The sequence below is a fragment of the Montipora capricornis genome, chromosome 1 (assembly GCF_036669925.1).
Source record: "Montipora capricornis isolate CH-2021 chromosome 1, ASM3666992v2, whole genome shotgun sequence".
Classification (NCBI taxonomy): Eukaryota; Metazoa; Cnidaria; class Anthozoa; order Scleractinia; family Acroporidae; genus Montipora; species Montipora capricornis.
In genome coordinates, this window is record NC_090883.1 from 35,019,977 (window position 1) to 35,037,476 (window position 17,500).

The 17,500-nt window shown below is 40.3% G+C and overlaps 1 protein-coding gene across 1 annotated transcript in view; it reads right to left on the bottom strand.

The window, feature by feature from the left end:
• LOC138040199 (collagen alpha chain-like) overlaps positions 1-17,500 on the bottom strand; it is a 94,894-nt gene that overhangs the window by 19,818 nt on the left and 57,576 nt on the right. Inside the window, exons 37-49 of the mRNA XM_068885971.1 lie at positions 17,267-17,320; positions 16,592-16,645; positions 15,447-15,500; positions 14,832-14,885; positions 13,665-13,718; positions 13,090-13,143; positions 11,705-11,758; positions 7,403-7,456; positions 5,662-5,715; positions 4,664-4,717; positions 4,393-4,446; positions 2,132-2,185; positions 838-891 (exon numbers count right to left, since the gene is read on the bottom strand). Coding sequence (XP_068742072.1) covers positions 838-891; positions 2,132-2,185; positions 4,393-4,446; positions 4,664-4,717; positions 5,662-5,715; positions 7,403-7,456; positions 11,705-11,758; positions 13,090-13,143; positions 13,665-13,718; positions 14,832-14,885; positions 15,447-15,500; positions 16,592-16,645; positions 17,267-17,320 — 702 coding nt within the window. The remainder of the gene's footprint in view (positions 1-837; positions 892-2,131; positions 2,186-4,392; positions 4,447-4,663; positions 4,718-5,661; positions 5,716-7,402; positions 7,457-11,704; positions 11,759-13,089; positions 13,144-13,664; positions 13,719-14,831; positions 14,886-15,446; positions 15,501-16,591; positions 16,646-17,266; positions 17,321-17,500) is intronic.

The window sequence follows — 17,500 nt, forward strand, 5'->3', positions numbered from 1 at the left end:
TTGGTGGAATGTTTATCTCTTAGGTCTTTTGTTTCTTCACTTTTCGCAACTGTAAAAAAATCTTAGTGGCATCACTTTCTCGACCAATCAGCATAAAAAATAAAATTGACCATGATTTGGTCGCACTTGTTTTCGCGCGCAAACAAACGGCTGCAATCTGCTTTGTGATTCACTCAAGCAATTCATTTCGTTTTGGCTTAACAACACTGACTGGGTACAACACAAGTTGAAAATTTGGGCTCTGGTATAAAGAAAGTAGAGATTAGTTGAACTCCGTTTTCCAATATTCACCAAAAGTTCCCATTGACTATTTCCCCCATCACATAATGCAATACGTTTTTTTTTTTTTTTTTTTTTTTTTGGGAGGGGGGGGGGGGGGTTCTTTACATAAAAACAATCTTAGGACTGTATCATGCTTCAGTGAACTGGATATCCATTGTTTTAATGCAAATAGCCCCCAAAAATGAACTGTATTATGGGAATGGTGAAAATAACGAATAGGCCATTTTCGATATATTAAATATTCAGCTTGAAAGTTAGGCAGTGAGGACAAAGACAATAGAAACACGTGGGAATTAATGTGAAAAATATTTACAAATCATCCACTTTCCTTTGTCTTTGTCCTCACTGACTCGCTTTCAAGCTGAATTTTAATATATCGAAAAAGGCCTATTGCATTATAAATGTTAAGTCTATTTGCGTGTACCCGACAACCAAATTTCCGAAATTTTTGAAGTGTTAAAACGTAGTCCAAAATTTCTTGAGCAGCCTTTAAATAATGTTTTCAAAATTAATCCTTAAGACGCACTAAAAGAAAATATTATAAATAAAACGTACAGGGATTCCCGGTGCTCCATTTCGGCCATTAGATCCCGGTGGTCCTGCCTCTCCCTGGAAAAAAGAAAATTACAGAAGTCAAATCTGAAATTTAAAGGAACCGGCGATCCGTTTCTCGGAAGTTCCGAAACTTTGTTTTATTCAAACCGATGCTGTTTTGAGGCGTAAAACTTGACAATATTATTTTCTTGTTGTTGTTTTTTTTTTTTCGGGTTTCGAAAATCTGTTGAAAGACCAGCTTTGTAAAATAGACGAATCAAAAGTGTCAAAGTTGGCTTTTCGCTCCCGAAAAGCTACCGGTACGTTCGAGAAACGTTCCCCGCCGGGGCCGGACTAGTTGTTTGAAGCAGAAGTGGCGATCAATCGGCTTCACGCCACGAAAACCTACAGCTTTTACTACTTCTAAGTGATCAGTACCTCTGGTTCAAATGTAACTCGTCAAACGCACAGAAGCATTGGGCAAGGTTCTCACCAGAGCTAGCCAATTTCAATTACTATTCACCGGCAACAAATAAACCAATCGTAAACATCTTTTGAACGAGGTACGTCTTATCCAAAACAGTTAGGTTCTCACTTTTAATACGAACGGCTTATAATTGACAAAATTAGGATCGGTTGTTGGTAGCTATTCCGACGATCACGGCTTGCTTTGGATAAGAAAAGCTACAGATCCAAATAAAATACAAAATGAACAATGGCCTCCAAGTCTTACACATCAGGGCCCGGCTGCTCAAAAGCCGATTAAGGCTAATCCCAGATTAAAAATTAACCAAGGAGTTCATTTCTCTATTCCCAAATGCTGTTCAACGCTGATAGTCGGCAAAACTTTTCATTAGAAGTCAATCTTGAAAAACAAAAACGAGTAAAAGAAATCTTCACCAAAAAGTTAAAAACATGAAACAAAAGTTAATGGGATTAAGTTAATCGGCTTTCGAACAACCGGGCCCAGGTCAGGGAGCACTTGTGTGTGTTGACATAAATAATATTTTTCTGGATTAAACCACTTTAGCTCTCGCAGTTTTTTTATCATTTGGCATTCAATAGCATGAGGTGACCAACTTGAATTGACAGCCTTAGCTACTTTGAATTCTGTGCTCATAAACCTCTTCGCTTGCTTTTGCAAACTTTATATTGCTTCATTGTTGTGTGTATTGATACCATTATCTTGTCACAAAATGGAAAAAAATGGTTTACAGAAAATTACAAAATCAAAAACGGTGAACAGATACGTTTCTGAGAAACAAAACGGAAACTGCTCCAAATAATTCAAATGGAGAATATATTCAAACCAAACCTTCGGTCCCTGAATGCCCTGTGGTCCAGAACTGCCAGTGGCTCCAGTTGCGCCCTAAGACGAACAATAAAAATGGCAAGAATTAGTACGTTTTTACCACAATTGCCTGTAATCTCGCAATCTGATTGGCTAATTTGCCGATGTCGATGAGAGTCTAGACAACGCTGTACGCGTCATGCTCGCGTCGTTTTGTTACCCAGTGTAATAGCCAATCAGGAACGCTCATTTTGGGAAATAAACCAATCATATTGCGAGAAAGTTATAGTCAACGCTTGCTCTTTCTTTGAGTCATGATTTTGGTCACGCAACATTTTGACCACTGTGATGACGAATACCATTGTCGATAAGAGTACAGACAACGCTGAACCGTTTTCGATTTGTTAATTATCCCAGCGCGTTTTAAGGATTCTAACCGGTTAATAGAAGACCATTGGCAAAGTACCTTTAAACTGCAATCCTGAACAAAATTGCTGAGACATTTTCTACTTCCTTCTCAATATCTAAACAAATCATCTCCCCGAAGTAAATCTAGCTCGGTTATTTCTGCGTCGTCATAAACAACACCAGGGAGCTTATAGGGGCTATCTCACGTTATTTTAGGCTGTTTAAGAGAAATCTTTACCGAATTACTCAAGAGTGTAAAACATGGAATTCCTTTATTGATAAAACTATCGTTGCATCACAAACAGGATGATTCTGAGCAAACAAATCCAGGCGATTTTCCATAAATTGAAAAACTTCCGGCTGATTTCTTTCAAGATTACGTAAATGCAATCCGTTTCAATCTTATCCATTTGTGTCCTTCTCCTTCCTTTTGCTGTATTTCGTTCATGTTGTCCAACAGTTTTAAGTGGTCAATGCAACGTTTCATTCTACTTTTTCCGCATTTTGGGTGTCATGAAATTACATCACTTTGCGAGACATAGCCCCTTCCAGCGCCACTTTTTGAGTACCTTCTTAGCCTAGCTTGGAAAAACTTAGGTTCTCATATGCGGGTTTTTACTGCATTTGAAGGGGTGGCGAATGGTTCATCAAAAACTCTGGGTCTCGCAAAATTTTAGTCGAATTTCACGGGTCTCGCAGTCTCGTTTTTTGAGCCGTTATCTGCGTCTCGCAGTCTCGTTTTTTGTATGAAGGTGTCAAACACCTTGAAGTCTCGGTCTCGCAATCTAAAAAGTCAAAATGCCTCGGGCTCGCAAAGAAAAACGCTGGTCTCGCCGTCTCGCAAAGTCTCGCATTTACCATTCGCCACCCCTATTTGAAGTGCGGAATAGAACGAAATGAAAGTTGGAAAAATACTCGCTGTTAGTCGATCGACTAAAGCAGAATCCAGGCAAGAACGGGTTCGAACCCACGACAATGCGATTGACCTGGTCAATTCATCTACATCTACATGTTCCAGCACTCGGCGAAGTCCCTTTTTTTTATTTTTGGCTGTTTCTGCTTAGGTGGCCTCATACACCGTACGTCACTTCTACTGGAGAGAACACTGAGGACAGCCACAACACCGAGGACTCCATCCCCTACTCTTTTCGAATAGTGTGTGGGTTCTTTAACGTTCCACAGGGAACTTATCAAAATAGAAGATATTTGTGAGACGGGGCCTAAGGTTTATTGTCCTTATCTCGTCAGTTAATTTAAGATCCTGAGTGTTGATCCGGTCGGGGTTCGAACCCGTGACCTCCCGCATGACAGCCCGATGCTACGAATTTGAGATTGGTTCATTGCGCGTTTGCACCTGCTGTAATTGGTCCAAGTAATTGCTTTGGTATTTGCTTTACGACACTCGATTGAAAACCGATCTATAAGGAGGGTAAAGCTTTTCAGTAAGGTCTCCAAAGCTCCAAAAAGCTTCCCTGCCATGGGTTGTACTTTGACTTCACTGATGAGGTCTGTATGAGCACACGCGAGCTTCTAACAACGGCATATTGTTGCAAACCAATTCCCCTATCTACAGTTGCTCCATTTTTGCGCCAACGGCACTGTTTCAAGTCTTCTCCGCGTTACCTTCAGGAACCTACACTTCGTTTAAATTCAGCTACAATAACATTTCTGTATCCAAACGGGAAACATAGAGTTTTCCAGGCTTGCGCGCGCGGATTTAGTTGAACACCATATTAATTACTTGAAATCTCAATTGCCAGAGTTACTACACTGTAAGTCACGGCACCTTGATTTTTTAACTGGAAAAAACTCGGCCCGTAATAAAAACTGTTGCCCTCGAACTCAGTTAGCAAACACCGACATGGAAGAGCACCTACCGGTGTTCCTCGTTCGCCCTTTGGCCCGGCTGGTCCCCTGGAGCCGGTATCGCCCTGAAGAAAAAAGAAAAGAAAAGAAACAGTTTTATTTGTGGTCGAGTATCAAACAGAAATAGCAAAAGAGAGGAGTGATCGCAACATGATCCTCATACTTATCTGCATGGGCAGTTTAAGCAATTGTCTCTTAGAGACACATTATATACATTTAATTCAGGGAAAAAAACATGTTGGAATTTCCTTTCTTGATGGACTATCACTTTATATGACTCACCGGTCGTCCGTCAGTTCCAGCTGCTCCAGGTTCGCCATCTTTGCCATTACTGCCCTAATTAAAACATGTCAAACAGAGAACTTCAAATCCGATCAACGTATCAACCTGCTGTGAGCAAAAAATTGCTCAAGATTTATTGTGAGATCAGTTTATCGTTAGAATCTCCCACATCATAAAACAACAACGGAATTCCGAGCATCGCCGTGTCTCGGTTTCCAGCGACTGTTTCTGTGTAATTTGATCAAGCTGGCGCACCTTTCCAGCTCAAGACAAAAGAATCATTACACCTACGGCTACCGTGAAAAAACCCTTCCCTCAATCAACTATTTTCAAGGATTGGTCACCAGTCAAGTCCGGTGTGCCCCAAGGAACAATTCTTGGCCCTATCTTATTTAACATTTACGTAAATGACATCTCGACAGATTTGACATCTAATGTCAGGATTTATGCAGATGACACTAAAATCCATCGCACAATCGGTTCAATGCTTTGCAGTGTGACCTAGATCGATTGGGCCGGCGTATGGGCAAATAAATGGCAGATGCACTTCAATCCGGATAAATGCGAGGTGATGCTTATAACACATAGAAAGGATAAAAGCAAACCTATTTTACTCACTTTAAGGGCACTTTTGGTCGGTAGAGAACACTACGGACCTCGGGGTAACCATCTCTTCTGACTTGTCCTACAAGCATGTGCTTGCAACGGTATATAAGGCAAATATGGAATTGGTATCATAAAGCGGTCCATCGGAACAAACAGCCAAGATGTGTTTTCGCAGCTCTACAAGTCCCTAGTTAGACCCAAAAACCGGACCCCTCACTACGACGGCGCATAAATTGGAAGTGGCCAAAGTCCGTGTTCTTGGTGCTGACCAAAAGAAAAGCAGGCTCTGGGGACGAGATGGCTTGAAGGTTTATCCTGTCGTAGGACAACTTAGATTTTCCTTTTTGCAGGGTTAACGGGGATTATATGTACACGTGTATATAAAAACTTACTGGTTGTCCTGGGAGGCCGTCCTTTCCAGGTCGTCCTGGTTCCCCAGTTGATCCCTAAACGAAAAACAAGTTTAACCTCTTACTGACCGAGCACGGGGGCCGTTCTGGGGAATATTGGCTCGAATCGTGGCAGTACGGTCTCGAGCAAGTGAGGTTAATAAGTTTTTTATTACATGGCATCGTTCCTTTGAGCGATCAGGCACTTCTCCGTTTGATTAACGTTCGTAATCTTCGTCCTCCGTCAGCGAACTTTGAACGCTTGCTAACCTTCTACATGTAAAACTAAATACCGCTTTTTTAAAAACTCTTTGTGTTTCGCTCAACGTGAATTTCCCGGGACCAAAAACCAGCCATCAGATTGCCTAATTTTCCCCGAAAATTGTTTGCCAAGTAATAATACCGAACGGATGATATTCTTGTTTTCCAGTATTTTTCGAAGTAATATGTACAGAGGGGCTGAAATTTACAATCACTTTTATTACAATTCCGAGAATGTCACGTTTGGACAACGTATAGCACGACAACACCTGAATCTAGTTGAACTGAATATCGCCCACAAGTCCAGAACTTCCACTCCTTTCAAGAGGATATGGATTTTTTTCCGAATCTCTCTCGAAACGTTTTGCAGGACCAATTAAATGTATATACCTCATCTTATTATTTCTTGGTTATTTTCTCTCTTTTATATTGTAAGAAGCGGGCAAACTTTGAAGTAAAATAGAGAGACTGCCGTGGCTTTGAATTTTGGTATGACTATTACAACCTTTTAAATTTCAAATTGGTTTTCGCTCGGTAAGTGTTGGCTTGCGATTCTTCAGAATGTGTGAATAAAAATCCTACGAGTGAACCAACCGTGAAGCTTACATTTGTTTATTTTATCAGTACTCACTACTGAGATTTCTTTCAAGCAATAATTGGCGAGCTTTATTCGCGCGGCGGCCATATTGGCCAAAGACAATAGATTTCGTACCCCGAACGAGTTTCGGTGCGCAAAAACAAACGTTCTCAATTCCTGTGGACTCAACATGGCTGCTGCGTGATTCCGGACTATAGAGATTAGACGATAACGTGAAAACTCGCACAAGTATTCGTTCAACTCTTTTCCAGGACTGTCTTCAACTTTTCTGATTCATTCTTAGTTTCTAAAAAGTCTTGCGAAAGTTTTACATCTCAATGTTTTTTTTCTTCTCCAGCAATGAAATTGTCAACCGAACTGGCGTCCACAAACCTTTTCAACATCTTGAAAATAAAATGGCGGCTTCAGTGCAAGTTTTCGCGCCAAGGATGACGTAGCATCTCAAACGATCACTTTTCACTTTTGAAAAACACCGTTCATCCAATCAGACGTCGCGAACGATGATTTTTCACTGGTAAAATTTCACTTCATTTTCGTGTTTTACTCCCAAACGACGCAACACCACAGTTTTTTAACAAGAGCGAGTTTCAATCGAGTGTCGTAAAACAAAACCAAAGTAACTACTTTGGCCAATCAAAAAGGACAGAAACAATCCCGTAAACCAATCAAAACTCGAAGTAATTACACGTAGCAGACAAAAAGCGCGGGAAAATGTGCACACGTGAGCCACGATTGGTTTTGGTTTCAGTTCTGAAAAAGTGGCGCGAGAACTTCGAACCAATCACTGAGTGAAGTAATGCAAAACCAAAGCAATTTGCTAATTATTTTGCGACACTCAATTGCAAACCGCTCTAATCCCTTTAATCGTTTATTTACACCTCGTACCTTCTGTCCATCAGCTCCGTCTCTACCCGGAGGTCCAGATGGCCCTGGAGGTCCCTGTCCACAAAACAAGCAAGGTCAGTAGATGAAAAAGCAAAATCTAGAATCATCCAAAAGAGACACGGTCGTCTTTCGCTAGTAGGGACCAGGGGTCCGTTTCTCGAAAGTCCCGAAACTTTACGGGCCATTTTCGGGTGTCACAATTCCCTTTGTATCTCAAGAACGGAGAGGATCTAAGTCGTCAAACTTCACAGTCATTTTTCTTTTTGTTACCTTTAAAACGTGTTAAAAGATCGGCTTTCCAAAGCAAGCGGTGGCAGTTTCACAAATGGCTTTTCGGGCCCGAAAAATTATCGGGATTTTCGAGAAACGGGTCCCAGGGACTTTAAGATCTACAACGCGATCGTCAACGAGAACGCCATTAACAAATAGATTCCATGTTGCCGTGGGTCTGTTCAGTAATAGATCACAGATGACGTCAAAATGTGGTAAGAACAAAAAAGTGGAACACGAGGCAATAGCCGAGTGTGTCGCTGATGTTCTTACCACATTTTGACGTGATCTACTACTGAACAGACGCACGGCAACACGGAATCTATTTGTTTTATAAATAATAGAGAATTTAACTTTATTCGCATTAAAGCTGATGGTGACGTCACTGGTGCGTCTGTCCTCTAAAAGATCATATGCAAAAACCAATCAAAATGCGAGAACAACTTGGGTTATTATATAAAAAACAATATCATTGGGTAAAATATGAAAAATAATCGCACTGCACGTGTGGAACGCATTTCAGCACATTTTCACCAAATTTGGTCATTTCACGTTGCAGATTGGCAGAGAACGGGAAAGAGATGTACCAAATTTGAAAGCGCACGTGCAGACCTTGAGTTGTCTATTGTTTTGAGGGCGTTCTCGCTAAAGCTACAGTAATACGAGCAACCAAAACGTCCAACTTGTCTCGCAAAATTGCTGCGAAACTAGTCGATGTTGCGCGTTTTATATCTCACGCACAACCTGTCTCCCAAAAAAAAAAAATTGGAACGCGTTACGTATGTGTGGTAGTGCAGTAATACAGCGCTGTATAATTGTCAACTGAGCTGCGTTTTATCTTCCAGGAGATTTAAGTTATGTTTGCGTAATATGTAGCTCTAACAGTACACGATATTGTTTTGGTACCGTATATCATTATAGTGCCATGGTAGATGTCTTAGGTAAACAGCCCCCTGAGAGGACATGTGGTTACTAGTAAAATACTAAATCCCAGAAAGATTGAAGAAAATAAAAGAGAATAGAGAAACATTGGCTTCGAGGCTGAAATGTTGATCATTTTCAAGTTCGCTTACAACTTCTGTCTCACAACAAGTTTAAGCGTGCACTCAGAGCCTCTGACAGCTTTGCAAGACAAACGTTCACTGAAATTAATCCCTGTCGGGCGGGGTTAGTATTTGGATGGGTAACCTCAAAATATAGGACTTGGCGTCAGTAACTTGGGACCGAAACGTCTATTTTTAAAGCTCAAAAATTCGAACTAAGTAAGGTACAGATTTTGTTAGCCTGCTTTATGCAAAAGTAAATAAATATTGATACACAATTTTTAGGAAGAGAAGAAGTTTTCAGGAAGTGTCGGTCGAATATAAAATATTTTGCCGTCAGCAACAAAATTTGCGACATGAAAACAACTTAAATTTTGAACGGAGAGTATAAAAAGTTACCATCAGCGAAAAACATTTTGGGAAGTTTTTTCTACGTTCAATTTTTTTATTGTACTTTTGGCTGCACAAGTAAATCGCAAAATCGAAAGTCACAGCGGATTCAGTGAGCGCCGTGACCAAGTCACCTCGCATGTTTACTCGCGAAACAAAGGATAAATTCTGTGTCAAAATGATGGCAAGACAACGGGTTTTTGTTTTTTTCTTTCAAGTGTTTAAAAGATTGACAAGAAATGCGTGAATTCAACACAAAGATCACAACAGCCCAACTCTTGAGGTTGACCATTGCAAAGTCAAAAATCCTAGACGAGGTTATTTATCACCAGGTAATTCCCTCGTTTTGGAAATAGCAGCTGCTTTATTATTCATCAGTGTCTGAAATTCATGCCGATTTTGGAGCTCATTTTGTTGAAACTCAAGCTCGCTTCCAGCAGACCCGTTTGTGTTCGCGAGTTATGTACGCGCTACGGGCCTATTTGCCACCACGGACTTACAATCACTCACTCACTCACTCACTCTTACAGATTCAGTGACAGTGTGTAGTGCACTTATATGTGCACTACCACACAAAAAAAGTTGATTTTGTTCCAGAAGTAGACCGGACATCTACTTTTTGCAAAACGCTGCAGCCACTTGCAACCCACTTTTTTTGTTGTTGTTTCGAGACAGGTTGTGCGCGAGATGTAAAACGCGCAACAGCGCTTTTCGACTACTTTCGCAGCAATGTTGCGAGACAAGTTGGACGTTTTTGTTGCTCATATTAGCGTAGCTCAACGTTGCCGTTATAGATCTTATAGGGACCTTAAGATCTACGACGGAGACGTCAACGAAAACGTCACCTCAAAACATCACTTTGCTTTACCATAAGTCTTTCGCGGCTATTCTGTCTCGTTCACTTCTTACAATTTGGACGAAGTATCCTAAAACTAAATTGTTACGAGCAGTTACAAAGTGAAAATAGAGAAGGAAAGATTCTCCATTGTATGCTCACGTTGTCGTCAAAACCTCAAATTTGGTAATTTCACGTCGTCGTTATGCGAAGTACCGCAAGAATCCGTGCTAAAATCCGTGCTGCACGTGCAGCACGGTCATTTATGTTCTTTTAACCAATGGTATCATTGTTTTGAGGCGTTGTTGTGTCCGTCGCCGTCGTAGAATCATAAGGGAGCTTTAGCAAAGACGACGGGAACGGCAACGAGAACGTCATGTAAAAACATAAATTCGCGTTATTGCGATCACTTCGCGACTATTCCAAGCCTTTTAATATGACAAAGGTGTTTCAGTCCCTCAGGAATGAAACCGTTACGAGCGGCGCTTAATTCAGGAGAGAAAAATGAAAATTTATCTCCAGGTGCTGACGTTCTCCATAACACCTCAAACTTGGTAATTTCACGTTGTTGCTTTGCTGACGACGGCAAAGAAATGGACAAAAATGAAAAACGCACGTGCAGGGCGTGCAAAGCTATTGTTTTTGCCCACTAAATATGCAAATTTGTGACGTTCTCGTTGCCGTCGCCGTTGTCGTTGCTAACGCTCCCTATAAGCTCCCTATTAGGAAGCAACGACGACGGCGACGGAAACGATATCAATATATAAATTCACGTTATTGTAATCACTTCTAATTGACTATTTCAACCTTTTTAATAGCACAAGAGTGTTCTAGTTTCTCAAAAATGACACTGGTCGGAACGCCACTAGATTTAGGAGAGAAAATTGAATATTTATCCTTAATTGCTGACGTTCTTCATACAACCTCAAATTTGGTTATTTGGCGTTGTTGTTTTGCTGACGACGGCAAAGAAATGGATAAAAGTTAAAAACGCACGTGCAAGGCGTGCAAAGCTATTGTTTTTGGCCACGAAATATGTAAATTTGTAACGTTCTCGTTGTCGTCGCCGTTGTCTTTGCTTAAGTTCCCTATTGGGTCCCTAGTCAAAGCAAGCAACGACAACGCCACAAAGCAGGAATGTGATTGGTTAAAAAAGAAAAATACTCGTGCTGCACGTGCAGCTCGAATTCCTTGCATTTTCTGCCGTACTCCACATAACAAGAACGTGGAATCACCAAATTTTAGGTTTCGGCGACAACGTGAGCATATTACAATGAAACATTCATTTTCTATTTTACATTAAAACAGTTTCCCATCAAATTACAAGATTGCACAAGGCATAGTTAATGCATGGAGATGGTTATGAAACTGGACAAGTTCCTTTGTTTCATGTTTTAGTCCGTATTTTTGGCCTTGACCCTGCACAAAACGCGCCTTTTTTCGAGAAGATAACCAATCAAATCCTTCGATTAAATTATGCGCAACTAATTTGCGAACCCGTGCGAAGCGAAAACAAAAGATTGTGCAGGGTCACGGTCAATTCAACATCGATTGAAACAACATTGTTCTCGCTTTTGAAAGTTATAAGGTTTCATAACCAGTCCCTCGATTAACTATGCACAAGGTGAACAAGACGGAATAATGCGAACCACTTGCGACAGCGCAAAGCTGTATTTTGGAGTGACGTTTTCGTTGACGATTGTCGTTGTCATCGCTTAAACTCCCCAATATGAGCAAACAACTAGAAGATATGACATATCTTACGGGTGGACCAGAAGCTCCGGGTTTTCCAGGATCTCCTTGCAGTCCAGGTGGTCCCTGAAAAAAAGTAAATCAGTTGCAGTAATGTTGCTCCATCATGAAACACGTATATGGGTGCTGTTGTCTTATACCCCATTCACACCAACAAGACATGTTTAATTAAACTGGGTTTAACAAAATGAAAATTAGTCACAGAAAAATGTAGGACTGGTTAATCTCCACGATATTCAGGTTTGTTTCAACACATGCTTTGACCTGTGCAAAATTTGTATTCGACAAAAGTCAGTGAACATGATTTAAAAAGAAAACAGTTTTTTGAAACCGTGTTTTACTAAACATGTTTAAAACATGTTTAAGGTTTGGTGTGAATGGGGCATTAGACAGACATTTCGGTGTAGAAAAATATAGAGTTGCTTTTGATAAGAGCATGAGAGGCGTTTAGTACAATTTTTCAATAGCCGAAATTTGACTAGCTGATTTCACCACCAGGCCTCGAATTCGAAAATCAAACTTGTAATTTCAGCTTGAGCTAATAATAATTTTGCGCAAACGAGGCTTGCTGGTAAATTTTTGAGCGGCAATTTCGGTTGGAATGTAAATGGTAAACCTATTTTGGTCTTCCCAAACGGAAAATTTCCGGAGAAAACGGGATTTCTCGAGAGGTAGTCCAAACTTCCCAAACGGAATTTCCAAACTCTCTCGGTAAACGTGAACGAATTTTGCAAATGGTACACGCCGACGTTTTTCAAATTTACCCAAATTCAATCCATTTCAATCCTCTCCAGTTTTGTCCATCCATGTCCCCTCTTGGCCTCCCTGTGTTTTGTTAGAGTTCTTCTATAGTTTTGAACAGTTATTTTGATATTTTAGTTAATTCTATGACCATTCGATCAGTGCTGAAATTGCCTAAAATTGCGTGACCTAGCCCCTTTAAAAATCAACCCACGATTTAAATTGGTGTCCCCAATTATTGCTCCAGCACTGAATAAAGTAGACACTCAAATAAAGTTCATTAGAGCGACTTCCATATGGCCTTGAAATATAAACGTAAAACAGAACGTAAACAAAAACGGAAAACATTTTAAAATTCGCTTATCGAACAAAAACAAACGAGCGCGAAGTTTCACTGGCTTAGGGAACACGGATACAAACAACGTCATCTCTCCGTGGAACTTTCTGGAAAGTTTCGCTTTGACGTCATTTGAAATGCAGTAATGTGGTTGGGCAATCGATTTATTTACTGCCCATATTAGGAGTTTCCTTGGCGGAAATAAGGAGAAGGTTTGCTTTAATCTTGCCAAACATTGGTCCGTGAACCAAATTGCGAAAACTATTTCACGGTCATACGAAATTCGATCTATCTTTTTCGTTTTTCGTTCACTTCTCACCGTTCGACCTTGGTTTCCTTGTTCGCCCTTTTCTCCTGGTTTCCCCAGTTGACCCTGTCACAAAAAAGGGAAAAAGTTATAATTTTGAAGTTTCTTTCATTTACAACACAAAGTAGGAGAAAAGAAGATATACAAAAAAGTCGACAAACGGGAAAAAAGACAACGAGACACACACTGAAAGCTGGAAGTGGCTTGCCACTGGATTTGCTTTCTAGAGTGTGTAGGATCAAGTTCGGTTCTGATGACTTACTGGGTGGTGCATTGTTTTATTCTTTGGCTGCAGTCTTAAAAAGAGCACGATCGTTTTCTTGTCAGAGGAGGCCACTTCAGTATAATGCCAAATTCAAGGCAAAACAAACATATTTGAATCCTGATCCAAACTGATTCGTTTTGCGAGAACAATGCTGAAAACAGCATTTCCAAAGCCACTACTTGATTCGATAATTTTCCTAGGATGCAGGATCCTTCAACATAAAGGTTCACATCTCTTGAGCGCCCTTTCAAGCCTTCTTCCCCAAAATGAACCACTATGTCCTCGCTAGTGTGGGTGGATGCTCATAAAACTCTTCACTTACCAAAGCCCCAGTGGCACCTGGTCTTCCTGGCGATCCGGGGGGACCTTTTACGCCCTGAAAATAAAAGCAAAGCCACCTTTCAAGTTTTGAATCAACTAGCAAACTGATTAAATTCCTGCACAGGAACTCGCGCGGGATTTAAGCCAGAAAATATTGTAATCGTCGCAGAAATAAATGAGTTAAAATCACATTTTTGTGCTATACTATCCCACAGCAACCACTCCAGCTTTTTGCGATAAAGACTAGGGTCCGAAATTTTTCCGTGGTAATCGCTGCAAAATGAAATTATTCCGAAATTTACAAAGAGAGGCAACAGTTTCGTGCGACTTTCACATGACCTTGAAAGATAAACGTAAAAACAGAACGCAAACAAAAATGCAAAACATTTAATTGGCTTATCGAACAAAACAAAAATTGCTGGTTTTCACTCACGTGATCAACAGCCATGTTTTTCAACGAAAACAAAAGGAAGCGTTTGCATAATAATAGAGTTAAATTCCCGGAGGATTTGGTCGGGGCACCAACATGGCCGCCTTTTCTTTGTTTAGGGCACCAACATGGCGGTCGTGACGTCATGTGAAAACCGAGAATACGAGCGCGAAGTTTCATTCACTTGCAATGCAAACAACGTCATCTCTCCATGGAACTTTCTTTGACGTCATTTGAAATGCAGTAACGTGATTGGACAATCGAACTGTTTCGTGAGTTTCCTCAGCAGAAATAAGAAGAAGCTTTGTTTTAATCTTGCCAAACATTGGTCCGTGAAAAAAATCATAGCGAACACTCTTTCAAGGTCATACGAAAGTCGCTCTAATACTCATAAACAACTTCCCGAAATGACAAATATACAAGGAAAATATAAACTCGGAAGAGAGTGGATTCAGTCGAGAGCGTACATGGTGAAAGTGAATTTTACCATCCGGCAGGAAAAAAACCTCCAACAGAGCGACGGCTTTCAAACAAACATTAAAAAATACATAAGTTATCTACCGGTCTTGGTAAGTCCGTGAGGGATAAAACCGTACCTTTCTTAGGCCTTTGGTCTTCAGCACTCAAGACCTCGGTCACGGTTTTCCCATACAGACCTCCCTTCCAGTAGAAAAAATAAATGTCTTAACGGCTCTAATAAATTCAACACAGTAGTCTATACGAAACTAAATCACATACAGGTTCTCCACGCGGTCCTCGAGGTCCTTGGGGGCCACGTGGGCCACTTGATCCCTGCAAATAAAGACGGATGTGTATTATTTTGGATTTAAAAAATTGTTACTAACAAAAAGAAAACTTTCAGTGTCATACTATTATATGCATATGGCTAAAAAGTAGTTGTCATCGGAGGCCAAATGGGTCCGAACCTAACAAGATTTTTTCCCAGAAACATTACACTAAAATGACTGTGAGTTGACAAAGGCAGGTTTGTCAAGGATGAAGCGTCGTGAAAAATTAAAAGATTCTTTACAAGGGAAAAGGGAAGTGTGAGGAATATAAAGATAAAAGATTAATCCATGACAAAACTAACAAAGAGCGCGTTCAGTTGACAATGCTGAGGTTAATTCCAAAACACAAAACTTGCATGTAATGCACGTATTATACTGCAATTAATTTCTCTTCGTAGCAAGACAATTGGTATTTTTTAGTAGCATATGAGAGGATGGCAAAAGAAATATGAACATGCGGACGTTTATCTTTCAACTGCTTGATATTTTTGTCGGCCTTGCCATTTTGGTTGCTTTAGCTATTTAAAAATAATGGCCTGGAGAAGTTGATCTGTAGAATACATACCACTGCACCAGGTCTTCCAGGAGGGCCTGGGTTTCCAGGTAATCCACGTGGTCCCTACATGAAACAACGACGATTACTATTTATGCAACACAAGTCAACCAAGTCCACTTTAAAACATTCATACATAATTCTCTTTTCTTTTACAATTTCATTCCTTACGAGAGGCAATAGATATTGTTTTCCACACCTGAAGTAACGTTATCTCTTCACAGAACGCTGACATAAAATCCATGAAAAAAGAAGCGGTACTGATTCAATCAGCTTATTATATTTGCCTATGCTCGATTACTGACTGTCATAAGCACATTAACTTTAAGGCAATGTAATAAACAGGTGACATAAAGATTACTGAAACTGTTACAACGATCGTGCCACTTCAATCACTCCACATAAAGAGAAGAGTTATCTTCATTCATTCACAGCCGCAAGTTGGGAATTATTTGTCGTTACTCTTCTCTCTTGACTATCCTCGCAGTACTTAAACTCGCTATTAGCAACTTCTACTTTGCAGTTTTACCGTTGATGACGACAAGGGCAAAAAAATCGCATTGCTCCCACAGCATTTGTACCAACGGCCTCCCAAGACTGTTCAACAATTGTTCTATAACTGAGCTTGAGGACACTTAAGGGAGCAATGCCATATCATATGCCGTTTCCAGGTCGAACCTGTCTGTCCTGCATATTGCACGGACTTCATTTCTTTACCAGTCTTAAAATTCACCACCTTGACAACGGCATTGATCTAATTTCCATCAGCGAACTCTTAACGGTAACCTTTTACATGTACAACTAAATTCCGCTTGCCATAATTGCACTCTTATGATGAAAAAAATAAATTCCGCTTTTTGAAAACTTTTTGTGTTTCGCTCAACTTTTCCCAGGAGAGAGAGAAAAAATACGGAAACCGATCGTTTCCACGGTAATGTTCCGTACTGTAAAATACCAACCGAAAACCAGCAAATTGGAGTGCTCCACTTAGCCTGAGAATTGCTGGCCATATATTATAATTGTAAATTAAGCACCGTAAGATTAGAAAGATTTTTTTTAAAACCATCTTACAGTAGTCGATTTCAATGTACCTTTATTTGATAAAAACAAATTTTCCATAGAAACGAACCCTTTTATGTTAAAAAGGTAAAACTTACAGTGTCACCGCGGCTTCCTGGGGTTCCATCTGTTCCTGGGACACCATCTTCACCCTAGAATTAAAAAATGAAATGAAGATTAAGAAATAAAATGAAAGAGCTTTTGAACACGTTAACAAAAAGCAACATATCCCTGTCCACGGGTGAGGAAGGGTGGAGTTAAGGGAGTCACAGAGTAACTCACAGTGCGGAACCCGAATTCTGTTTGTAAGAGGTACGTAGTATGTGGTAGAATTCCCGTGTATTCACAAGACAACAAACTGGTGTCACGTCTATTAACTACTGTATAAACAGAGGGAAATAGAGCGGTTTTCAATTGAGTGTCGAAAGTAATTAGCGAATTACTTTGGTCTATGATTACTTCACGCAGTGATTGGTTAAAAGTTCTTGCGCCACTTTTTCAACCAATCAGAAGTGAAACCAAAACCAATCGTGGCTCGCGCATGCACATTTTCCCCCGCCTTGTGTCGGCTACGTGTAATTACTTCGAGTTTTGATTGGTTTACTGGATTGCCTCCGTCCTTTTCGATTGGCCAAAGTAATTACTTTGGTTTTGGTTTTAGGACACTCGATTGAAACTCGCTCTAAGGAAATAGGACTAAAAGCGCTGTCTGATCACTGATGTTGAATGCTCTTAAGCAGGCCTTAAATATTTGATAATTGCCAATGCTTCACCTTTGCTCCTGGATTTCCAGGTTGACCAGGTGGTCCTGGCTGTCCATCTCTTCCCTGATCGATAAAAGAAAAAAATATATCAATACAAGAAGTTGCCAAAACTACCGAAAGAAAATCAAGTTTAGCTTGAAAGAAATTTTACCACACATAATTTTACCGACGATTTCTAAAATAATTTGTGAAGCTTTTTTTTTTTACTAATTCTAAGGACCTTTTAAAAATCTCCAGTTACTT